General features: G+C 51.8%; 1 protein-coding gene across 2 annotated transcripts in view; it reads left to right on the top strand.

The window, feature by feature from the left end:
• OTOF (otoferlin) overlaps nucleotides 1–25,679 on the top strand; it is a 113,542-nt gene that overhangs the window by 58,589 nt on the left and 29,274 nt on the right. For both annotated transcript variants that reach the window (XM_066547667.1, XM_066547666.1), the window contains 14 exons: nucleotides 1,576–1,762; nucleotides 3,364–3,587; nucleotides 5,453–5,561; nucleotides 6,021–6,204; nucleotides 9,757–9,877; nucleotides 10,826–10,926; nucleotides 12,215–12,305; nucleotides 13,476–13,592; nucleotides 16,454–16,606; nucleotides 17,800–17,989; nucleotides 20,484–20,608; nucleotides 21,129–21,263; nucleotides 22,497–22,658; nucleotides 23,610–23,729. In XM_066547667.1, coding sequence (XP_066403764.1) covers nucleotides 1,576–1,762; nucleotides 3,364–3,587; nucleotides 5,453–5,561; nucleotides 6,021–6,204; nucleotides 9,757–9,877; nucleotides 10,826–10,926; nucleotides 12,215–12,305; nucleotides 13,476–13,592; nucleotides 16,454–16,606; nucleotides 17,800–17,989; nucleotides 20,484–20,608; nucleotides 21,129–21,263; nucleotides 22,497–22,658; nucleotides 23,610–23,729 — 2,019 coding nt within the window. The remainder of the gene's footprint in view (nucleotides 1–1,575; nucleotides 1,763–3,363; nucleotides 3,588–5,452; nucleotides 5,562–6,020; nucleotides 6,205–9,756; nucleotides 9,878–10,825; nucleotides 10,927–12,214; nucleotides 12,306–13,475; nucleotides 13,593–16,453; nucleotides 16,607–17,799; nucleotides 17,990–20,483; nucleotides 20,609–21,128; nucleotides 21,264–22,496; nucleotides 22,659–23,609; nucleotides 23,730–25,679) is intronic.

A 25,679-nucleotide genomic window follows, 5' to 3' on the forward strand; every position in this document is an offset into this window, starting at 1 on the left:
GATGGGTGTGGTGTCACTTTATTTTCACTCTCTGGGGTGAGTTTGAGGCCTTTCCAGTTGAGGAGGAGAATTCCTTGCTCAGGAGAGGGTGGAGCGGGTGGAAGGGAGCAGCTCAGGTGGTGAGGGATGGTTTGGGAGATCCAACCTGCTGGGAAAGATGAAAGTTTGACAAGAAACTTTCACAGATACGTATGCTTGGCAGAAAGATCTCTGAATGTAGAACCCGAGAACGAAATAGAGATGGAAGCAAGTTTTGATATAGAAGAATAATAATAGATGTGTAAATTGAGGATTGCTGAGCCAGTCTTGCTGGACAACTAAGAAAGCAAAGGTTGTGTCGAGTTGGAAAGAGATTTTATGACTTAGAGCAAAGGATAAGCTGACTGCAAATGAAAAGATGTTTTTACCAAGCAGAAAGATTCCACAGGCAAACAAGACATGCTGGTGTGGCAAGCGTAAAAAAGATCTAAGAATTTTCCACTGCAAGAAAAACAACTTTAAGCTTAAGCTGTAACATTCCAAATCGTGTGGTTGGATAGTACTGACCATGATATGGTAATGAGATTAGTTGTGATAGGCTATAGGTAATAGCAAAGGCATTGATTGGCTGATTATATATTAAGATTTAATATATAATTAAAATAAATTAAATTTATTTGATTTAAAATATATAATGCAATGTAACCAAAACTAAAAGGTCTTCAGGCTTGCCTGCAGCTGGAACTGACAGCTGTAGGCGTGGCTCTGTCACCCATATTGGAAATTCAGGTTCTTTCTTGCTCCAAGGTCAGGGCGAATAAAACTCGGGAGATGCTGTTTTTGAAGGTCTCACTCTGAAGCTTATTATCCTTATCTATTACAAACTCACCAGATGTGAGCTCTCCCTAAAAAAATGAGCTAAAATGGTGTTTATTCAAGGCTATTTAAGCCCCAGTTACCCAATAAACATTTGACATCTATATTATTTATGCTTCTGACCCAATTATGATCACCCAAAACCCACAATGCGGACATCTTTCACGCAATTAGAGAAAACCACTCAGATCCATGAAGAAGAAGGTGTAAAAAAGACATCTAACCCATGCCCAAAATTCTTCATATTGGCTCTAACCCACACCCAAAATTCTCCATCAATGTATCAGGACATTTTTCACCCAATTAGAGAAAACCTCCCAGATCCATGAAGAAGAAGGTGCAAAAAAGACATCTAACCCAGGCCCAAAATTCTCCATCTTGACTCCCATATATCACCACACACTAAAACCCCAAATCTAAGTTTTTTCACCCTGTGATATCAGACTTCTGACCAACTCCACACCCGTAATCCCAGTGCTATTAATCAGTTTTGGAAGCCTTCTCCACGGCCCCAGGTCAAATGCAGTGCTCTCCTGGGGGTCAGAGTCTGTCAGCACAGAAAGTTTAAAATTCTCAGCATCCCGGGCTCCAACATCCCACAACCCTGGACTGCTGTAACACCCTGGGTACAATAAACTGCATTTTGACTGCGCCTGGAGTCCCACATCTCTCATCTCTTACTCAACCCTTGTCTGATATCCGTCTCCTCCGGGTTCCCAGGGAAAGACGTCCATACAGAAGAGCAGCTACGAGCCCCTCTGGAACGAGCAAATCATCTTCACGGAGATGTTTCCCCCGCTGTGCAAGCGGATCAAGATCCAGATCCGGGACTCGGACAAGGTCAACGACGTGGCCATCGGGACCCATTTCATCGACCTGAGGAAGGTCTCCAACGAGGGGGACAAAGGTAACGTTGAGGTGGGGGCGGCATAAAAACTACAGGGGCATTCCTTTGGCAGAGCTCCCAAAGTTGTCCGGGTTCGTTCACGCCCCTGGAATTCCTGGGTGCTCATCAGGAGGGACCTTGATGTCCTGAAATGTGAGAGGTTCCTGGGCCAACGCCCTGAAAACCAGGATTCGCCACAAACCTTCAGCCAATGCCTGGAAGCAAAGACACCCCAGAACAATTTGCTCTTCCAAAAATTTCCGTGGATGGATGAGCGTTTGCGGGCAAAGATGGGAAACCAGACGTGGGACTGGAAAGGGACTAACGGGGCGTGGTGTCACCTGGCACATTCCTCCTTCCTCAAACCTCAAAACGGGGAATTGCCAAAGACCTGCCCAGTTCCTGCCACTGCTTTGCCTGCAAATTTCCCCGCAAAAAACTTCAGGAGGCTCAGGGGGGACCCTGTGGCTCTGCACAAGTCCCTGACAGGAGGGGACAGCCAGGGGGTGTGACGGTGTTCACAGGGGTCCCAGGATGAGGGAAGAGAGGAGGATCTGACTCCATGTTTCAGAAGGCCTGATTTATTATTTTATGATATGTATTATATTAAAACTACGTTAAAACTATACTCAAAGAATAGAAGAAAAGATTTCATCAGAAGGCCAGCTAAGAAAAGAAGGAATAGAACGAATAACAAAAGCTTGTGTCTGAATGAGAGTCTGAGACAGCTGTGCTGTGATTGGCCATTAATTAGAAACAATCACATGAGGCCAATCACAGATCCACCTGTTGCATTCCACAGCAGCAGATAATCATTATGTACATTTTGTTCTTGAGGCCTCTCAGCTTCTCAGGAGAAAAATCCCAGCAAAAAGATTTTTCAGAAAATATCACGGCTGATATTTTGAAGGGCAACTTGCAAAGACATGGTGGGGTCGGGCTCTGCTCCCAGGGAACAGGGACAGGACAAGGGGAAATGGCCTCAGGCTGGGCCAGGGCACGCTCAGGGTGGATATCTGGAAAATTCCTTCCTGGAAATGGCTGTTGATCCCTGGAACGGGTGGAGTTTCCATCCCTGGAGGGATTTAAAAGCCATTTGGATGCGGCAACATCCATTTGGGGGACATGGGTTAGTGGAGGCCTTGGCAGTGCTGGGATTGGGTGGAAAAACTGCCAGAAAAATCTCCTGCAAATGCATTTGGCAGGAGATTGAGGTGAAAGACTTAAATCCTTCCACTCACTCTGGTTGGACACCAGGAGGAATTTCCCCATGGAAAGGGGGCTCAGGCCTCGGCAGGGGCTGCCCAGGGAGGTTTGGGGTGCCCATCCCTGGAGGCGTCCAAGGAATTCCTGGATGTTGCACTCAGTGCTCTGGGCTGGGGACAAGGTGGGGATCAGGCACAGGCTGGACTCAAAGGTCTGGGAGCTCTTTTCCAACCTCAGTGATCCTGGGATTCCCTGAAAACTGTCCCCATGGATGGCGGCAGCCACGCTTCCATGGACGCACAAGAACACGTCTGTGTCACCACAGAGCGAGCAGGAAAGTGACGCCACCCACGGGCACCAAGACGTTCCCTTTTCCCTCTCCATCCCCTTCCCACCTGCCCCTTCCTCCCCCGCAGGTTTCCTGCCCACCTTCGGCCCCGCCTGGGTGAACATGTACGGCTCCACGCGGAACTACACCCTCATGGACGAGCACCAGGAGCTCAACGAGGGCCTGGGCGAGGGCGTCTCCTTCCGTGCCCGGCTTCTGCTGGGCCTGGCCGTGGAGATCCTGGACACCACCAACCCTGAGATCAACAGCTCCACTGAGGTGCAGGTGGAGCAGGCCACGGCGGTGGCTGATGTAAGTCCCCCCCTCCCGTGACCCCACAGCATCCAGGGGGCAGTTTGGGGTCTTGGGAATATTGGATTGTTACCTTTGGTCTCATAAATCGAGGATTTTCCTGGATCAGGAATGGGGTGGCCAGCAGGATCAGGGTGGGGAATCCTTCCCCTGTACCTGGCACTGCTGAGGGCACACCTCGAGTGCTGCGTCCAGCTCTGGCCCCTCAGTTTGGGAAGGACGTTCCCAAGAGATCCTTGAGATCCTTGAATGTGTCCAGAGGGGGAAACGAGGCTGGAGAGGGGCTGGGAACACAAACCCTGAGAGGAAGCCCTGAGGGAGCTGGGGGTGCCATGGAGAGAAGGAGACTCAGGGGTGCCCCCATCACCCCCACACCCCCTGGAAGGTGCCTGTGCTCAGCTGGGGCTGGGCTCTTTCTCCAGCAGCACTGACACAACCAGAGCACACAGCCTCGAGCTGCGCCAAGGGCAATTTAGGCTGGATATCAGGGAAAAGTTCTGTACAGAAAGGGTGATAAAGTTCTGGAATGTTCTGCCCGGGGAAGTGGTGGAGTCCCCATCCCTGGGTGTGTTTAACAAAGCCTGGATGTGGCACTGTGGGCCAGGGTTTAGCTGAGGTTTTGGGGCTGGGTTGGACTTGATGGTCTTGGAGGTCTCTTCCAACCCAGTGATTCTGGGAATTTTGGGAATTTTGTGAATTTTGGGAATCCCTGGGGACTGGTGAGGTGGTGGAGTCACCATCCCTGGGTGTGTTTAACAAAGCCTGGATGTGGCACTGGGTGCCAGGGTTGAGTTGAGGTGTTTGGGATGGGTTGGACTCGATGGTCTTGGAGGTCTCTTCCAACCTGGTGATTCTGTGAATTCTGTGAATTTTGGGATTTCCAGGATACCAGAGTTCCAAAATTCCCCGGGGACTGGGGAGGTGGTGGAGTCCCCATCCCTGGATGTTTTTAGGAGAAGCCTGGGTGTGTCACTGGGTGCCAGGCTTGAGCTGAGGTCTTTGGGATGGGTTGGACTCAATAATCTTGAAGGTCTCTTCCAACCTGGTGATTCTGTGAATTCTGTGAATTTTGTGATTTCAAGTGTTGTCCCAGCTGTTCTGGATCTCACAGAGCAGTGGAAGTAAACCTTGCAGGATTCCAGGTTTTAGGATCATTCCAGTACTCACTTCCTTTAGGAGCATTGGGACGTTGCTTGCCACTGGCACAGCTTTCCCAGAGGAGCTGTGGCTGATCCATCCCTGGAAGTGTCCCAGGCTGGGGTGGACAGGGCTTGGAGCACCCTGGCATAGAGGAAGGTGTCCCAGCCTATTAATCTGGATGATCTTTAAGGTCCCTTCCCACCCAAACCATTCCGCAGTTTCCATCATCTCCTCAACGCAGGGATGTTTCTCCAAGTGGGAATTACTCATGGACAGTGACTCATCCCCTAATTCCAGTTATCCCACTCTTATTCTGATGGGTTTCAATTGGAAAACAAGGTTTCAATCAGAAACCAAGAAACCAGTCTCCTTTATTTCCCAGCCACAGGCAATGAAACCACCTGGAAACAGAACCATTCCAATTCCACAGGGGCACCCAGGCACCTGGATTCGGGTGGTTTGACCAGTTTAGCGAACCCAGGCTTGTACTCCTGAATATCCCTGAGAGCCCCTCCTGGGGCAAGGGGCGATGGATCCCAACACAGCTCAAAGTTATCTTTAATTAGAAATATTAAAATTAAATCTTTAATTAAACACTCTCTACAACAAGCCAAGACATGGGAGACAAAACCCTCCCGGTGCCTTTGGAAATGGCATCCCGAGGGATGGACCTGTGTCTCCCTCTGGCCCCGGCCCTCAGCCCTGGGATCTCTTTTCTCCGGCAGAACTGCAGCGGGAAGATGGAGGAATTCTTCCTCTTCGGAGCCTTCCTGGAGGCCACCATGATCGACAGGAAGATTGGGGACAAACCCATTAACTTTGAGGTCACCATAGGTTGGTTGGTTGGTTGGTTGGTTGGTTTTTTGGGGAGTTGTGATGGTGGTGGAAATCAGAATCCAAACTTTGGGGTGGGGTTTATTCCTGATTTCCCATTCCAGCCCCTGCTAGAGCAGGTTTGGGGAGCAGGGAATGGCTCCTCCATGGGCATGAGGGATGTGGGATCCCATTTTGTGCCTGCTGGGCTCCGCCCAGTGGGGCTGATCCCTCTCTCCCATCCTGGTTTCATGCTCTGCAGATGCCAGGGAATTCCCAGGGGATCGAGAGGGGGCAGGAGCAGGGCATGGACACCTCTCCCTAATTTCCAGCTCCTGGATGTGATTCCAGGAAGTCAATCTCCAGCATTCTCTGTGATTCCAGCAGAGAAAACTTTTGCCAGCCCGGATTCAATCCCAGAGTTGGGAGTTATAACCCTGGGAATCGATTCCATATTTTTTTGTTGTTTTCCTTTTTGAGGTAACTATGGCAACCAGGTGGATGGCTCCAGCAAACCCCTCCTGAGGAGGAAGAAAGAGGGAGGGGATGGGGACGAGGAGGAGTCAGAGCTGCTCCAGAATTCCAGCGATGATGAAGTTGGCGAGGATGGAGAGCTGGTTTCTGTTTCTTCATCCCAGCCCATGAAGCCCCTGGTCACAGACAGGTCAGTGTGTCCACCTGGGCATTGGTCAGTGTGTCCACCTGGTCACGGACAGGTCAGTGTGTCCACCTGGGCACGGACAGGTCAGTGTGTCCACCTTGGCACTGGTAAGGGTGTCCGCCTGGATTTTTGTGGTCAATATGTCCACCCAGGCAGTGGGACAGTGTGTCCACCTGGATTTGTGTGGTCAGTGTGTCCACCTGGATTTTTGTGGTCAGTGTGTCCCTGTGGATTTGTGTGGTCAGTGTGTCCACCTGGGTCAGCGTGTCCACTTGGTCTTGGACAGGTCAGTGTGTCCCTGTGGATTTGTGTGGTCAGTGTGTCCACCTGGGCACTGGTCAGTGCGTCCACCTGGATTTGTGTGGTCAGTGCGTCCACCTGGATTTTTGTGGTCAGTGTGTCCCTGTGGATTTGTGTGGTCAGTGTGTCCACCTGGGAATTGGGTCAGTGTGTCCATCTGGGCATGGACAGGTCAGTGTGTCCCTGTGGATTTGTGTGGTCAGTGTGTCCACCTGGGTCAGCGTGTCCACTTGGTCTTGGACAGGTCAGCGTGTCCACCTGGTCACTGGTCAGTGTGTCCACCTGGGCATGGACAGGTCAGGGTGTCCACCTGGGCACTGATTCAGTGTGTCCAGCTGGATTTGTGTGGTCAGTGCGTCCACCTGTTCACAGGCAGGTCAGTGTGTCCACCTGGGCACTGGTCAGTGCGTCCACCTGAGCACGGACAGGTCAGTTTGTCCACCTGGGCATTGACAAGTCAGTGTGTCCACCTGGATTTATGTGGTCAGTGTGTCCACCTGGGCATGGACAGGTCAGTGTGTCCACCTGGGCACTAGGTCAGTTTGTCCCTGTGGATTTGTGTGGTCAGTGTGTCCACCTGGGCACTGGTCAGTGTGTCCCTGTGGATTTGTGTGGTCAGTGTGTCCACCTGGGCACTGGTCAGTTTGTCCCTGTGGATTTGTGTGGTCAGTGTGTCCACCTGGGCACTGGTCAGTTTGTCCCTGTGGATTTGTGTGGTCAGTGTGTCCACCTGGGCACTGGTCAGTGTGTCCTTGTGGATTTGTGTGGTCAGTGTGTCCACCTGGGCACTGGTCAGTGTGTCCTTGTGGATTTGTGTGGTCAGTGTGTCCCCCTGGGCACAGAGAGGTCAGTGTGTCCACCTTGTGTGGCACCTTGGGACTGTCCTGGTTTAGGGACATGAGTCAGTGGTGGCCTCAGCAGTGTTGAGATCCCAGATGGAAAAACTGCTGGAAAAAATCTGCAAATGCATCCTACAAATGCAGGAAATTGGGATGAAAAGGCTCAAATCCTCTGCCCGGTGAGATGTGCCCGGGGAGGTCTGGATTTGCATACCAAGAAACATAATTGGATTTAAGATTATGAGATTCACTTAAAGTGGATTTTAATCAACTTTTAGCAGCAGATTGGTGCTAATTGAATTCAATGTCTGATTAAATCAATTGGGAAAAAAATATCCAGTAAAGATAGGTGTCTCCCTGGAATTCCTTCCCTTGTTTCCATCAAAATCCAGCACAGATCTCCCTGGAATTCCTTCTCTTGTTTCCATGAATATCCAGCATGGAAAAATCCCCCTGGAATTCCCTCCTTCGCTTTAATCAATGTCCAGCACAGATAAATCCCCCTAGAATTCCCTCCCTGTTTCCATGAATATCCAGCACAGACAAATCCCCCTGGAATTCCCTCCCTGTTTCAATCAATGTCCAGCACAGTTAAATCCCCTGGAATTCCCTCCCTTTCACGTTTCCCTGAATATCCATCACAGAAAAGTCTCCGTGGGGTTCCCTCTCTTGTTTCCATGAATATCCAGCAAAGACAAATCCCCCTGGAATTCCCTCCTTTGTTTCCATCAATATCCAACACAGACAAATCCCCCTGGAATTCCTTCCCTTGCTTTTATCAATATCCAGCACAGATAAATCCCCTGGAATTCCCTCCCTGTTTCCATCAATATCCAGCACAGATAAATCCACTGGAATTCCTTCCCTTGCTTTTATCAATATCCAGCACAGATAAATTCCCTTGGAATTCCCTCCTCTGTTCCTCACCTCCTTCTCCAGCTGAATCCCAAGGGGAGATGAGGAGTTCCGATATTCTGGGGCCTCTCCTATCCTGTTTATCCAAAACATCTCCATCCTCTGGCAGCTGGGAAACTCAACGATGGGGCTCTGCTGACATCTCCTGGTGGGAACTCCCGGGAAGGGCTGGAGCTGGATTTGACTCCTGGTGATACCAGGAGCAGCCGGGTTCCCCTTTCCAGGAGCAGTAGAGCAGGATTTGCCTTTCCAGGTGCAGCAGGGTTCCCTTTCCAGGAGGAGCAGGATTCCTTTTCCAGGTGCAGCAGGGCAGGGCTCCCCTTTCCAGGTGCATCGAGCAGGATTCCCCTTTCCAGGTGCAGCACAGCAGGATTCCCCTTTCCAGGAGCACCAGGATTCCCTTTCCAGGAGCACCAGGAGGATTCCCCTTTCCAGGTGCAGCAGGGCAGGATTCCCCTTTCCAGGAGCAGCAGAGCAGGACTCCCTTTCCAGGTGCACCAGGATTCCCCTTTCCAGGAGCACCAGGAGGATTCCCCTATCCAGGTGCAGCAGGGTTCCCTTTCCAGGAGGAGCAGGATTCCCCTTTCCAGGTGCAGCAGGGTTCCCCTTTCCCAGGTGCAGCACAGCAGGATTCCCCTTTCCAGGTGCAATGGGATTCCCCTTTCCAGGTGCAGTGGGATTCCCCTTTCCAGGTGCTGGATCCTGGCTCACAGCCAGTGTTCCCAAAGTGTGGATCACCCTTCCTTTGGCTGTTCCAAGGACGGGTTGGGCAGGGCTTGGAGCAACTGGGAGGTTCCAGAATCCCAGGATGGCTTGGGTGGGAAGGGATCTTAAAGGTCATCCCAGTTCCTGACACATCCCACTGTCCCAGTATTACCTGGCTGGGTAATAATTAGCATAGACTCCATGATTGCAGATTAATCTTTATTAAGAAACTCACTGCTTTTATGGACAGCTGTGATACAGCTGGACTTGATTGGTCCTTCAATCTAAACACCATCACCACTGGCTAATTAAGAAACCATCCTTTGGTAAACAAATCTCCATACCACATTCCACATGCTCACAAACGCCACGTGCAGCAGGTTAAGATAAGGATTGTTTCTCATTCTTTTCTCTGATCTTCTCACAGCCTTTCCTCATGTTTCCTCACAGAACCATGTCTGGGAAAGCCGTTTGTTCCTCTCTGTGGCCAGAGAACTGCTGCCACATCCCAGATTGCTCCAAACCCCATCCAGCCCAGCCTTGGACACTCCCAGGATGGATGGGGCAGCCCCTGGGCTCTGCACCCATCCACCCTGGGCCTGGAATTGGGAATGGCCTCGGGAAAAACGGAGCCTCTGCTCTCCAGGATGCAGCTGAGGCCGCCTCCTTCCCACTCTTGCTCCCCCATATCCCTCCTCCCACCACGGCATTGCCTCCCGGGAGAGGGGTGGGATGGGGGCTGCTCCAGGCCAGGATTGTCACCCTCATGGAGTGTCTCTCCTGCCTCTTTTTGCAGGAATTACTTCCACCTGCCCTACCTGGAGAAGAAGCCCTGCATCTACATCCGGAGCTGGTGGCAGGACCAGCGGCGCCGGCTCTACAACGCCAACATCATGGACAAGATCGCGGACAAGCTGGTCAGGGGTGGACAGGGGTGGACAGGGAGGGGTGGAGGGACAGGGGGACACTGCTGGGACATGGGGCTGGCACCGGGCACAGCCACAGCCAGGGCAAAAGCAAAGCAGGGATGGAGAGTGCCTGAAAAGGGGAACATTCCCAGCGAGGAATCGCCAAAATTCCAGCAGCTCCTTGAGAATTCAGAGGGTCAGATCCAGGTGTCCCCACGAAAGGGGACAGGGGTGGGGAGGCTGTGTCACCTGGGCTGGAGGGGTGAAGCCCTCATGTGGCAGGGCCAGAGAAGGGAAAGCTCCACAGAGAGCTCAGAGCCCCTTCCAGAGCCTGAAGGAGCTCCAGGAGAGCTGGAGAAGGAGTGGGGACAAACCTGGAGGGGCAGGAGAAAGGGGAATGGGAAAAAATTGGGAAAGGGGAGATTTGGGAAGGATATTGGGATGGAATTCTTCCCTGTGAGGGTGGGGAGGCCAGGCGGCTCCCAGCCCAGATGATCCCAGGTAATCCCTGGTGATTCCCAGCCCAGGTGATTCCCAGGTGATTCCCAGGTTGTTCCCAGCCCAGATAATCCCAGATGATCCCAGCCCACCTAGGTGACCCCAGATAATCCCCAGGTGATTCCCAGCCCACCCAGAAGATCCCAGGTGGTTCCCAGGTGATTCCTAGCCCAGCCCAGCCTAGGTGATCCCAGGTGATTTCCAGCCCAGATGATCCCAGGTGATCCCAGGTGATTCCCAGCCCACGCAGGTGATCCTAGGTGATCCCAGGCGGTTCCCAGTCCAGCCCAGATGATCCCAGGCAGTTCCCAGCCCACCCAGATGATCCCAGGCAGTTCCCAGCCCACCCAGATGATCCCAGGTGATCCCAGATGACCCCAGGTGATTCCCAGCCCACCCAGGTGATCCCAGGCCGTTCCCAGTGCCCCGTCCCTCACGCCGTCCCCCTTGGTGCTGCAGGAGGAGGGCCTCAACGACGTGCAGGAGATGATCAAGACGGAGAAGCCGCACCCGGAGCGCCGGCTCCGAGGGGTCCTGGAGGAGCTCAGCAGCGGCTGCCTGTGAGTGACACGTGGGAAAGGTGGCCCTGTCCAGGTCCCTGCTCCCAGGGGAATGTCACCTCACCGTGCCCTGTCCTGGGGATGGCGGGACAACGTTCCACGACACTGGCACCATGCTGGATCTTTTGGTGCTTCCATCTTGCACCCCAAACACCCCAAAGCCGGGGGGGGACACCTCAGTCCTGCGGCCCCCACAGGCTGGTGGCCTGAAAGGTGCCTGTGCTCAGCTGGGGCTGGGCTCTTTCTCCAGCAGCACTGACACAACCAGAGCACACAGCCTCGAGCTGCACCAAGGGCAATTTAGGCTGGACATCAGGAAAAAGTTCTGTACAGAAAGGGTGATAAAGTTCTGGAATGTTCTGCCTGGGGAGGTGGTGGAGTCCCCATCCCTGGGTGTGTTTAACAAAGCCTGGATGTGGCACTGGGGGCCAGGGCTGAGTTGAGGTGTTGGGGCTGGGTTGGACTTTGTGGTCTTGGAGGTCTCTTCCAACCTGGTCATTCTGGGAATTTTGGGAATTCCGGGAATTTTGTGAATTCTGGGAATTTTGGGAATTCCCAGAGACCAGGGAAGTGGTACAGTCCCCATCCCTGGGTGTGTTTAACAAAGCCTGGATGTGGCACTGGGGGCCAGGGCTGAGTTGAGGTGTTGGGGATGGGTTGTGTCTGGTTCGGTTGTGAGCGATGTGCTGAGTTCCCACAGGTTGGACTCGATGGTCTTGGAGGTCTCTTCCAACCTTGTGAATTCTGTGAGTTCTGTGAATTCTGGGAATTTTGGGAATTCCCCGAGACCTGGGAAGTGGTGGAGTCACCATCCCTGGATGTGTTCAGGAGAACCCTGGATGTGGCGCTGGGTGCCAGGCCTGAGTTGAGGTGTTGGGGCGGGGTTGGACTCGATGACCTTTAAGGTCTCTTCGAACCCAGTGATTCTGTGAATTCTGTGAATTTTGGGATTCATCGGGAAGGTGGTGGAGTCACCATCCCTCGATGTGTTTAGGAGAAGCCTGGATACCAGGGTTTGGTTGAGGTCTTGGGGCTGGGTTGGACTCGATGATCTCGGAGGTCTCTTCCAACCTTGCGATTCTGTGAATTTTGGGAATTCTGGGTCGCACCTGGTGACACCTGATGACACCGACTGTCCCTTCCTGATCCAAGGTGCGAACCGGCCTCTCATCCACAATTTTGTTGGAGATTGGCGGGAATTCGAGCATTTTCCAGGGACGTGGTCAGGCTGGTGGGGTAGGAAAGGAACCCTGTGAAGGATTCCCATGGGAATTCCCTTTTCCTGCAGGCGCTTCCTGACCTTGGCTGACAAGGACCAGCACCACTCGTCCCGCACCAGGCTGGACCGGGAGAGGCTCAAATCCTGCATGAGGGAGCTGGTGAGTGGGATCCGACCCCTAAAGGGCTCCAGGAGAGCTGGGAGGGACTGGGGACACGGCATGGAGGGACAGGACACAGGGAATGGCTCCCAGTGCCAGAAGGATATTGGGAATTAGGAATTGTTCCCTGGGAGAGTGTCAGGCCCTGGTATGGGTTGTTCAGAGAAGTTTTGGGAAGAGTGGAGGACGATTCCGGAGAAGGGGCAGGAATTTGGTCCGTAGACATGTTGGTTTCCAGTGCCTGCGTGTCAGGGATTTGGGGTTCAATTCTGACCCCAAGGCCCACTTGGGTCTAGCAAAGTCCCAGGTGTCACTTCTGCCTCTGCTGGCTCCCCTCCAACAGACTCTGGAAAGAAATTTGGGACCACAGAGCTGGAAAGGGAAATTTGGGAACCCCACAGAGCAGAGCTGCCCCAGGTACCGAGAGTTGGGGTGATTTTGGGAACCCTTTCAGAGCAGAGCTGCCCCAGGGACTGAGATTTGGGGTGATTTTGGGAACCACACAAGGCAGAGCTGCTCCAGGGACAGAGGGCTGGGGTTGGTGGCCCTGCTCCTTGCCAAGGATGTTCAGGAGAGCTTGACAAGGAGCTGGTGGCTTCTCCAGCTGGCATGGCCAAGGTCACCAACTCCAGTGGCCAGCTGGATCCTCGAGAGACAGGAATGTTAAATTCTCCACGTTCACGTGGAAGCTCCAAGGGTCAGGTGCTGGGTGACAGCGGGTGAGGCACCTTCCTGTCACACAATACGACACAAAATGAACGACACTCGCACCCTGAGATGTCCAAGGCAAAAAAGGGGCAGTTTATTTCTGAACTCCGATATTTATAGAATTTCAAAAGTGATCGTGGATTGGAGGATGAAATTGCCACGTCTCCAACCACACTGGTCAAACCAACGGTCCATCAGTTCTCTCCTCCTCCAGAAAGGAATGCAAAACAATAATTATTTACATGAACAGCGCGTGAGAAACTCCATTACAAAAATGTAAACATCACAAGGCTTAGAAGAACTTTAGAAGAACAGGGCGACACCTTCCTTAAGCCACCCCAAAATTCTCCCAGCTCAGGTGACACCTCTGTGGGTTTCTGAAGGTGTCCATCCTGATGTGGTGGGATTGAGGTGCCTTTCCTCGGTCCGAGCTGTGTCCTGATGTCCCGGCTGTGTCCACAGGAGAACATGGCCCAGCAGGCCACGGCCCTGCGCTCCCAGATCAAGAGGAACACCATGAAGGACAAGCTGAAGCTGGTGCAGAACTTCCTGCAGAAGCTGCGGTTCCTGGCGGATGAGGTGGGTCCCTCACGGGCAGAGGCGTCTCTGGCTGGGGCAGCTTGTGGGGACAGAAAGCTGGGATGGGATGGGATGGGATGGGATGGGATGGATGGATGGATGGGTGGATGGATGGATGATATGGATGGATGGATGGATGGATGGATGGATGGATGGATGGATGGATGGATGGATGGATGGATGGATGGATGGATGGATGGATGGATGGATGGATGGATGGATGGGTGGAGGGATGGATGGATGGATGATGGATGGATGGAATGGATGGATGGAATGGATGGATGGATGATGGATGGATGATGGATGGATTGATGGATGGATGATATGGATGGATGATATGGATGGATGGATGGATGGATGGATGGATGGATGGATGGATGGATGGATGGATGGATGGATGATATGGATGGATGGATGGATGGATGGATGGATGGATGATGGATGGATGATGGATGGATGGATGGATGGATGGATGGATGGATGGATGGATGGATGGATGGATGGATGGATGGATGGATGGATGATGGATGGACGGATGGATGATATGGATGGACGGATGGATGGATGGAATGGATGGGATGGGATGGATGAATGATATGGATGGATGGATGGAATGGGATGGATGGATGGAGGGGACGGATGGATGGATGGAGGGGATGGAGGGGTGGATGGACGGACGGATGGATGGATGGGTGGAGGGGATGGAACGGACGGACGGATGGATGGATGGATGGATGGATGGATGGATGGATGGATGGATGGATGGAGACCTCCAAGGGCAGGAGAGGTCCCTCTGCAAGGAGCCGTTCCAAGTCCATGAGTCGCCCCATGATCCCTGTGCACTCCTGGGTGGGAATGAGCCGACATAAAAAAAAATTTAAGAGTTTCTCAGGCAGGGACAGAGCTGGGTCCTCCCTCAGCAGACCTGGAGATGTTTCAGCCAGTCCCAGCTGTGAAGGGACCCTCTGAATCCCTGGGAAATCAGGAATTGTAAGGTGACACATTAAATAAATCCCAGACTGGTTTGGGTAGGAAGGGATTTGAAATCCCATCCAGTTCCAACCCCAGCACCTTCCACTGTCCCAAGTTCCTCCAAGCCCCAATGTCCAGCCTGGCCTTGGACACTCCCAGGGATCCAGGGGCAGCCCCAGCTGCTCTGGGAATTCCAGCCCAGCCTCTGCCCACCCTGCCAGGGCACAATTCCTCATTCCCAAGATCCCATCCATCCCTGTCCTCTGGCACTGGGAGCCATTCCCTGGCTCCTGTCCCTCCATGCCTTGTCCCCAGTCCCTCTGCAGCTCTCCTGGAGCCCCTTCAGGCTACGGAATGTTTCCATGACATTTTTCCAATTTAGGACTGGCTCACAGGCGGTTCTTGTCCCTCCCTGAAGCTGAAGCTGTTCCACCTCCCGCTTCCCTTTCCCATGGAAGGCTCCCAGCTCCATCTCTGGTTTCAGCCAGGCTTTCCTTGGTCCTGACCCAGCCCAGATGTGAAGAGTGACGGGCCCAGTCCAGACTGGGAACCTCTTCTCTACACAGGGATGAGGAACGGCTGCTGCCCTCCCCTCCCCAGGTCCCCTGAAGGAGGAGAGAACAAAAACCTTCAGTCTTCTATGCCCAGATTTTTAAACTTGTAACCGACATAAATTATTGGCATAAATCACACAAGACACTGTTGAAACCCTAAATAGAATTTTAAACTTTCTGTGCTGGAAGGCACAGACCCACAAGAGAACACTGCATTTCACCTGAGGCTGTAAAGAAGGCTTCCAAAATAAAATGATAGCAGTGGGATTGTGGGTGTGGAGTTAGTTAGAAGTCTGTGATGTCACAAGATGGAAAACTTAGAGTTTGGGGTTTTAGAATATAGTAATAAATGTAAAGAAAAATGGAGGTTTTAAGACAAAAACAAATTGCTCTTTACCTTTTTCTTCCTTCTTCATGAGTTTAAATGGTATTTTGTAATTAAACAGAAAAGTCCACATTACAGACTTTGAGTGATCAGTTATTAGATTAAAAGAGAAAATAATTTAGGTATCATTTCTTAATTAAATAGTTTAACCTTAAAAGACCTTATAACAAAAAATAGTTAACCATTTTATTCCTTTCTAATAAAAAACTACAGAACTCACGGCTGTGAAACTATAACATTAATTAAAAAAAATAAACACCTAAATCTAAACACAAACTGTCATCTCAAATACCTTCAATCCCAACCACAAGACTCCATTTTCTTCATGCCAAAAAAATCAGAAAAATCCAATTCTTTATTCACATAACTCGTTTTTCTACAGTTTTACAGACCTCATGTGTGACTCCAGTTGTTTAGGAGCTTTTTTTTGCCAATTATTTTATTGGTTAGCAAAAGGCATTTTACTTGTCCATCAAATCTCTTAATTTATTTAAATTATTATTCTTAAATTATTATTCTTAAATTATTATTCTTAAATTATTTACATATTTTCTTCACTGATTCTCACGGGATAGATTTAATGTTTATGCAGGTGCCAGTTGTTTTTCACCCAGGAATAGATTGTTGTGTTAATGAACTGCTCACACCAGGATTGTTTTCACGTGCTGTCTATTTAACAGAGCAGGCCCTGATTTTATGAGGCCTTCCTTAAATTATTTTTCTACCTTACAGCAACAATAAATCCCAGTTTCTTTCCTGAGGGCCTCAGCTCTGAGCAGCTTTTTGGGGAGTGGGAATCTCCAAACAATTCCAGTGCCCCCATTGTGGCCGCAGACGCATCCACCTTCCATGGAATTCTGTTGGATTTGCCTCCAGCAGCTCTCCAGCCCCACCAGTGCCTCAGTGGTCGGAGCTGGGGCGCTGACGGGGCTCTCCTGTGGCATTCCCAGCCCCAGCACACGATTCCCGACGTTTTCATCTGGATGATGAGCAACAACAAGCGCATCGCCTACGCCCGCATCCCTTCCAAGGACATCCTGTACTCCATCGTGGACGAGGAGATGGGCAAGGACTGTGCCAAAGTGAAGACAGTTTTCCTCAAGGTGAGGATCCCTCCGGCCCAGGGGAGCTGCGGCCAAGAGGAGGGAATCTGGGAGATGAGGATGAGGGTTTTGCATCCATTTTTTCTGGGGTTTGAATATTGAAGAAATGTGATCCATGCTCTGCTGGTAGGGGTGGAAATCGGCTCCTAGGGAGGGTGAGGCACTGAACTTACCCCGTCCTGGTAAGTGGGAAATGTTTGGGAAGACGGAGGAGTTTGATCCAGCAGGAAATCCAGAGAATTTCTGGCTTAGTGTCGTGGTGTGAAAAGACGGGTGTCTGCTAAGGAAGGCAGGAGCCTCCCTTGAAAATAGAGAATGCAAACCCCCTCCCTCTGAATTGCTGTAATTTTGAAATTAAAGGGCTCTCAGGCAAAGATACGGGAGCAGGAGTAACAATTCTTTATTAAGGAAGAAATTAAAATAAAACAAAATAAAATAAAATAAAATCACAATAATACAAAACAACACTGCCAGAGTGAGAGCAGGCCCTGTCCCCCTGTGTGTCAGGGGGTGGCACAGCCCCATCCCATGGGGGCTCAGCCCTCCTGCAGTGCCAGCTGTGGCTCTGCTGGAGCAGGGATCCTGCACAAGGGGGGAGTTTTCCTCTGCAGCTCCAGGGCTGCTGGAGATGGGCCTGGGCTCCCTCTGGCAATGCAGGGCAGCAGAAAGCTGCTCCTCTGGCAATGCACTGGGCAAAGTCTGCCGTGGTATCCCAAAATCTCAGATTGTATCCAGGTAGGAATGCTTGGCTCCTCCCCTGGGCAGAACACCCCCCATTGGGATGGTGGAATTTTATCAGCCATGCAGTGACACCCACTGGCTCATTAACAGAAGATAATTAATAATTAATGGCCCATGAACAGAAGATATCTCCCGGAGGGAGGGTTGGTTGTGGAAGAGATAAAGAAAACTGCCCGACGAACAGAGGATAACTGCCCCACCTCAGGCAGATGGAAAATAGAATACACACCCCCAGCCACACCTTGCATTTCCAACCTAAGACACTTTGAAAATGGAAACCACAGTGAGAAGAGGACAATGCCTGAGCCAGAGCAGTGTCACGATCCCGAAGGATCCTTGGGTTTAAGGAACAGCAGCACAATGCCCCAAAGAGGCTGGGCGCTCCCAGACAGGTCTGTCTGTCTGTCCATGTTCCTGATATCCGTGTGAACTCTTCCTTCCCTTGTGCTCAGCTTCCCGGGAAGAGGGGCTTTGGCCCTGCTGGCTGGACAGTCCAGGCCAAGATGGAGATCTACCTGTGGCTGGGCCTCAACAAGCAGCGCAAGGACTTCCTCAGCGGCCTCCCCTGTGGGTTCGAGGAGAAGAAAACGCCCCGAGGACAAAACCTGCCCTCCTTCCCACCCATCAGCCTCCTGTACACCAGTAAGGAGTTCCCATGGGGTGGAGGGGGTGGGAGGGAGCCTGGCTGGACACCTCCTGCTCCAAGGGCTTCCAGGAGCTAAGGGGGACGTTGTTCCAGTTGTCCCATGAGAGATGGGGGTGGGAATTGTGTCCCTTCATCCCAATCCTGTTCGGAGTTTTTTGTGGTGCACACAACACAAGCGGGATGCCAAGGAAATTCCATATCCATTTGGGATTCGTGCTTTGAGTTGAAATCCTTCAGCCACGAGCAAATCCAGGCTCCTGAGATGTGCCTTGGATGGGCTCTGTCCTGGTTTAGGGCAAATTTGGGAACCCCCAAAGTGGTTTTCTCTAGAAAGCAGCTTTAAGCAGGCCCTCCCCCTGTCAGTTCGGGAAAATATTTCCTTGGAGAAAAGTGGGAAAAAAACCCCTTTATTTAACAGGCAAAGCATGCACCAGCACACCAAAAATGAACAATATCAAACAATAAAACCTCTCACTGCTCTGAAGAGATGACAGACTCAGAAAGTCCCTCCGTGGGCTGTAGCTTGGCTCACTCAGTCTCTTATCAGTCTCTTATCAGTCTCTTATCAGTCTCTTATCAGTCTCTTATCAGTCTCTTATCAGTCCCTTATCAGTCCCTCCAGCGCTGGAAATGCCGCGGCCTAGACCCGGCCCGGTGGGCCACAGGTGGAGCTGCTGGTACTCTTCTGGTGTTCAGTCCAGGTTTAAACAGGTCCAAAGAAAAGGAGAAAAAAAACATGGTCCAGAGAACTTCTTTGCCTCAGCTAGCTAAAACTAACTGAAAGCGAAGGAGAGCTCTGTCCCGCTGTCTGTCCATCCGCAGACAACACAGTCCAGGAGCAGGAATGTGGAGGAGTGAGTGCGGTGTCTGAAAACAAACTATGAGCTTCTTCTCCCCCTGCTTCACTCTCAGAACCAATGTTAAAGGTGCAAAAATTATTTCTGGGCCAAGCAGATGAATGGGGATACTGAGTCGTTGAAACCAAAAATCGTGGACAAAGACTCTCTAACTAGTCGAAGTTAGAAAGTGGTGTGTTTATTACAACAGCAGGCAGCAAGGGGGTCGTCCCTGAAATGTGTGACCGCACCCCACAAAGATTTTTGCCTTCTATTTATTTCCCAAATTAATGCATATGCACAACCCCAGCACCTCCCATCCCCGCTTTCTACTAAAATGAGGTTTTTAGTCCTTCATGCGTGCGCAATTCTTCTCTTGAATTCGGTCAGTGGTCTTGAATTGGGTCAGTGGTCCCAGGGATGAAGTCAGGAAGGTCTTTTTCAGGTCTCTGTGACCCTCTGGCACGATCCAAGGCCCCCTGCTTCATGATGGCTTGACACAGAGTCCAGGTGCTGGGCATTTTCTATAAGTTTCAATATAGTAACAGCCAAAATGAGAAATGAGGGACTGCAGGCAGCCCTTCCAAATGCAGTTTATTGTATCCAAGATGTCACAGCAGTCCAGGGTCATGGGTGGCAGAGCTGTGCCTACAGCTGTCAGCTCCAGCTGCAGACAAACCTGGAGTCCTGCATCCCTCGTTCAGGTTCTTACTAATGGTGCCACATGTTGGGTGCCACTGTTAAAGCTTAAATGAGGGATGTGGGACTGCAGACAGCTCTCCAAAATGCAGTTTATTGCATCCAGGATGTCACAGCAGTCCAGGGCTGTGGGTGACAGAGCTGTGCCCACAGCTGTCAGCTCCAGCTGCAGGCAGGCCTGGAGACCCTTTAATTTTGGCTACAAATGCATTATTATATATTTTTCTTTGCAGAGCATCTTCATACAGTAGAACCAATCTGCACCTTAACTATTACCTATAGCCTATCATAACTGCTATAATTACCATATTCATGTCACTGTTCTACAATCACTAAAAGTTAGTACATTGCAGTTTAAGCTAGAAGTTGTTTCTCAGTTTTCATGCAGTGGAAAATTCTGAGACCTTTTTTCTACCTGCCACATCTGCTGCCTTGTTTGCCTGTGCTCTCTTTCTGCTTGGTAAAAACATCTTCTTGTTTGGGGTGGGTTTATCCTTTGCTCTAAGCCATAAAAACCCCTTCTAACTCACAGACCCTTTGCCTCCTTGGTTATCCAGTCAGACTGGCTCAGCAATTCTTTTCTTCTATATCAAAACTTGCTTTAATTTCTATTCCTTCTTCAGATTATGCATTCAAAAATCTTTCTGCCAAGCACCATATCTGTGACCCTTCCTTGTCAAACTTTCACCCTTCCCAACACAGTATGTTCCTAAAATGGTTCACCTGCTCCACTTCCTTCTACAAATAAGCTCATAATATAACAATTACCTTTAGCTAAAGCATCTAACAATCATTAACCTATCGTTGGTGCATCTAACTTCAACATGAACTGGTTCTAACCCTCAGCTAAAATCTTAACCCTTTAAAATCATGATTCAACACATGCATCTTATGGACAGGATCCCGGAGGCCATCCCAAGCCATCCCATCCCACCCCACTCCCTCTCTCTTCCAGAGAAACAGGTGTTCCAGCTGCGAGCCCACATGTACCAAGCCAGGAGTTTGTTTGCAGCCGACAGCAGCGGCCTCTCGGACCCCTTTGCTCGGGTCTTCTTCATCTCCCAGAGCCAGTGCACCGAGGTGAACACTCCTGGGATTCCTGGGGGTGTGGGGATGGCTGGGATGGCTGGCTCTGCAAGTTCCCGTGGCACAGATCCCATAAATGAGGATCAGGCTGGTCCTGGGCTCCTGCGGCGGGAGAGCAGCTCTGGAGCTGGGCATTGACTGTTTCCAGGAGATCTCTCCCAGGAGCCCATTCCCAGTATGTGTCCCACGTCCCAGTGGCTGCAATTCCCCACAATTCTCCATGATTCCTTGTGATTCCTGGTGATTTCCTGCTGGTTTAGGCAGAATTGGGTCATGTTAAAGTGATTTTTCAGCCTTCCCCTCCCAGTCTGAGGGTTGCCAAGCTTTGGGAAGCCTGGACACTGGGAATAACCCAGCTCTGCTCATCTGCTATTGGATTGTTTTCCTCAGAGGAATCCCTGGGCGATTCCCAACGCCTCCCCGATCCAAAAAACGCACAGCAGCCCCACCTGCCACCCTTTCCCCGGACCCTGGTCCATTCCTGGAGCAGTAGGAATCTCTCCCATTCCCCCAGGTTCTCAACGAGACCCTGTGCCCAACCTGGGACCAGCTCCTGGTGTTCGACAACGTGGAGCTGTACGGGGAAGCTCACGAGATGCGGGATGACCCCCCCATCATCGTCATCGAGATCTACGACCAGGACACCGTGGTGAGAAAATCCCAGGGGATTGTGCGTGGTTTGGATGCCGGGATCTCTCCAGATTTGGAGGCAGAGGATTTGGGGAGCTTTTTTTTTCCTGATCCTTGGAGAATGGTCCTTCCAAATCTCCCAGAGCGGGGCCTCTGCCGCTCATAAATCTCAGATGTATCTTGTTTTTGGAGAGGGAAGAAAGAGGCTGTAGCCAAGGAGAGTTTCCATTTGGGAAAAATTCTCATCCCTGGCCTCCTTGCTGTCCCAGCCTTCAGCTGTCCCAAACCTCCTTCAGGAAGTCATGACTGAGTTTTCCCTGAGCTTTGGCATCCCAAGGCCAGAGCATTGATCCCATTCCTGTTCCGACCACGACGGGGAGAATTGCAGGGCTAATTTTGGAATTTCCGTGTTGGATCCCCAGCCCCAAGTGCTCTTGTGGAAAACCACAGGGTTAAATTCGGAATTCTCACGTTGGATCCCCAGCCCCAAGTGCTCTTGTGGAAAACCACAGGGCTAAATTTGGAATTCCCACGTTGGAAACCCCTAATACCAAGTGCTCCTGGGGAAAATCACAGGATTAGTCTCGGGATTCTGATATTGGATCCCCAACCCCAAGTGCTCCTGGAGAGAACCATGGAGTTAAATTTGGAATTCTCATGTTGGATCCCCAGCCCTAAGTGCTCTCGGGGAGAACCATGGGGCTAAATTTGGAATTCTCATGTTGGATCCCCAGCCCTAAGTGCTCTCGGGGAGAACCATGGGGCTAAATTTGGAATTCTCATGTTGGATCCCCAACACCAAGTGCTCCTGGAGAGAACCACGGGGCTGAATTTGGAATTCTTATGTTGGATCCCCAACCCCAAGTGTTCTTGAGGAGAACCATGGGGCTAATTTTGGAATTCCCACGTCATATCCCCACCTCCAAGTGTTCTTGAGGAGAACCACGGGGCTAAATTTGGCATTCCCATGTTGGATCCCCAACCCTAAGTGCTCCTGGAGAGAACCATGGGGCTGAATTTGGAATTCCCATGTCAGATCCCCAACTCCAAGTGCTATTGAGGAGAACCACAGGGCTAAATTTGGAATTCCCACGTTGGACCCCCTACTTCCAAGTGCTCCTGGGGAGAACCACAGGGCTAAATTTGGAATTCCCGTGTTGGATCCCCAACCCCAAGTGCTCCTGAGGAAAATCACAGGGTTAGTCTTGGAATTCTCATGTTGGATCCCCAACCCCAAGGGCTCTTTCCCTAGGGAAAAGCCGACTTCATGGGCCGGACGTTCGCCAAGCCGGTGGTGAAGATGTCGGACGAGGAGTACTGCCCGCCGCGCTTCCCGCCGCAGCTGGAATATTACCAGATCTACCGCGGCAACGCCACGGCCGGGGACCTGCTGGCCGCCTTCGAGCTGCTCCAGGTGCCAGCTGGACAAAGGGAGGGAAAGAATGGATGCGGGGTTGGAAGGGAGAGGGGACTAATTTATGGAGAACTGGGGAGCTGGGAATAACTGGGAATAGCGGCTTCCTCACCTGGTCGTTGGTCTGCTGAACCCTTGTAGTTTCTCTTGGATGGATCAACCACTAGCTGTTCATCAAAGACACCCGGAAGGGTCCAAGGCCAGGTGGGATGGGGCTTGGAGCAGCCTGGAAAGGTGGAGGGTGTCCCTGGCCATGGCAGGAGTTGAGATTCAATGATCTTTAAAGTCCCTCCCAGCACAAACCATGATTCATAGTCTGGGGCAGTACCAGAGTTAAATTCTTCCACTTTTGTGCCTCGTGCTCCACCCACTGAAATGCTTCTCCCACCTCATTTATCTGCCAGGGCAGGTGCTCATCCAAGCCCCTTTTCTCCCAATTTTCCTTGGACTGGGGGAATGGCTCACATGGGATATTTGATCTTTACTGACCCCTGGGCTGGAAACAGGACCTTAAACCTGCTCCTGGGCTGAGCTCTGGGACCACATCTCCGTTTCCTCACAGACAGGCCAGCAGATGCAATTCCAGGGTGGAACAGCCCTGGGATGGGCTGCATTGGTGGGCTGAGAAGTTTGGATTGCTCTGGGGACTGTTCTGTGTGGAATTCCCAGCCCCTTCTGCTCCTGCGTTTTCCTCTTCCCAAAGAACCTGCCCTGGGCTCTCAGCCCTCTGAGACACCCCAGCTCCAACAACTGGGACCAGATCCAGCTGAGACACAGCCCAGCTCCCTCTGGAATTTGTCCCTGCCCATGGCAGGGGTGGGAATGAGCCGATCTTTGAGGTCCCTTCCAACCCAAGCCAATCTGCGGTTCCACAGTTCTGTGAGAAGGACCAAAAACTGCTTCCCAGCAGCTCAGAGGAGCAGATCCTAACCCGTGCTCCACCTCTTCCAGATCGGCCCTGGGGGTAAATCAGACCTGCCCCCCATCGATGGCCCCACAGACATGGACCGAGGTCCCATCCTGCCGGTGCCTCTGGGAATTCGGCCGGTGCTGAGCAGATACAGAGTGGAGGTAACCAGTGTCCACGTGGAGCGTTGTGGGGCGGGAGAACATCTCCAAGGGTGTTGGAAGGGCAGGAGCGAGTCGGGAGCCAAGGATCTGTCCGTGGTGACCAGACTGGGAACCAGACTGCAATATCCCTAAAAAAACGAGGGAATTGGATCATTCCTTGCTGTCAAACCCGGGCAGGACAGCAAGTGAGCAGCACCTGGGCTGAGATGCAGCTCAGGGAATGTTAGAGATGGACACGGAGCTGGATCATCTGCTCCCAAAGCAATCCCATACCTCAGGTGTTCAGTATCCCATCAACCTCAGGCAATGAGGATGGGATGCCTCTCAAGTATCCATGGATATCTAAAGGGGAATTTTGCATCCAAAACAGTGTGGGGACAACCCAGGGCAGTGCCCGTCCCCTGTGCTGGCACTGCTGGGGCACCTCCAGGGCTGGGGCAGCTCTGGGCCCCTCCTGACACGAGAGACCTGCAGGGGCTGGAGCTGGGCAGGGAATGGAGCCCCAGGAGGGGCTGAGGGAGCTGGGCAGGGAATGGAGCCCCAGCAGGGGCTGAGGGAGCTGGGCAGGGAATGGAGCCCCAGCAGGGGCTGAGGGAGCTGGGCAGGGAATGGAGCCCCAGGAGGGGCTGAGGGAGCTGGGCAGGGAATGGAGCCCCGGCAGGGGCTGAGGGAGCTGGGCAGGGAATGGAGCCCCGGCAGGGGCTGAGGGAGCTGGGCAGGGGCTCAGCCTGGAGCAAAGGAGGCTCAGGGGTGTGACCGTGTTCACAGGGGTCCCAGGATGAGGGAAGAGATGAGGATCTGACTCCATGTTTCAGGAAGGCTTGATTTATTATTTTATGATATGTACTACATTAAAATAATACTTAAAGAATAGAAGAAAGGATTTCATCAGAAGGCTGGCTAAGAATAGAAAAGGAATAGAATGATAAGAAAGGCTTCTGTCTCGGACAGAGACTCTGAGCCAGCTGACTGTGATTGGCCATTAATTAGAAACAATCACATGAGACCAATCCCAGATGCACCTGTTGCATTCCACAGCAGCAGATAACCATTGGTTACATTTTGTTCCTGAGGCCTCTCAGCTTCTCAGGAGGAAAAATCCTAAGGAAAGAATTTTTCATAAAATGTGTCTGTGACACAGGGGGGCCCTTGTGGCTCTGCACAAGTCCCTGCCAGGAGGGGACAGCCAGGGAACAGGGACAGGACAAGGGGAAATGGCCTCAGGCTGGGCCAGGGCAGGCTCAGGGTGGACACCAGGAGGAATTTCTGCATGGAAAGGGGGCTCAGGCCTTGGCAGGGGCTGCCCAGGGAGGTTTGGGGTGCCCATCCCTGCAGGTGTCACCTGGATGTGGCACTGAGTGCTCTGGTCTGGGGACAAGGTGGGGACTGGTCACAGGTGGGACTCAGTGATCCTGGAGGGCTTTTCCAAATGATTCCATGGTTTTGTGATGTGTCCCCTGGAGGTCCTGGGGGTCAGTCGTGGCCCAGGCAATGCCCACAGGGATGTTCAGGGCACATCTCAGCCCTGGGTGAAAGTGTCTTTGCTCAGGTGAGACTGACCAGGTCTCCACAGGGACTTCGGCTCCTGGCTTTCCACACATTTGCATCACAATAAACATTCCTCACAATTTTAACACAGCCGTGGGAAAAAATCTCCGTTTTGGGGAATTTTGGATGGTGGCAGTCTGTTATCCCAAGTAGGAACAGGGAAGTTTCCCCAGTGACACTGATCCCATTGGGGTGGATCCAGAGCCACCACAGACGGACAGAGCTGGACTCCCAGGGCAGGAAAAGGCCAGGAAAGGAGAAAGGCAGGAAAATGCCGAGGGCAGAGGGCTGGAGACCTTGGGCTGCAGGGTGTCAGGAGGAGATACCTCAGGGACCCACCACTGCCCTGTGATGACATCGGCAGTGAGATCCCTCTCCACAGAGAACCAGCTCCATGTGAGA

This window comes from Molothrus aeneus, chromosome 3, assembly GCF_037042795.1.
Source record: "Molothrus aeneus isolate 106 chromosome 3, BPBGC_Maene_1.0, whole genome shotgun sequence".
In the NCBI taxonomy this organism is placed as follows: domain Eukaryota; kingdom Metazoa; phylum Chordata; class Aves; order Passeriformes; family Icteridae; genus Molothrus; species Molothrus aeneus.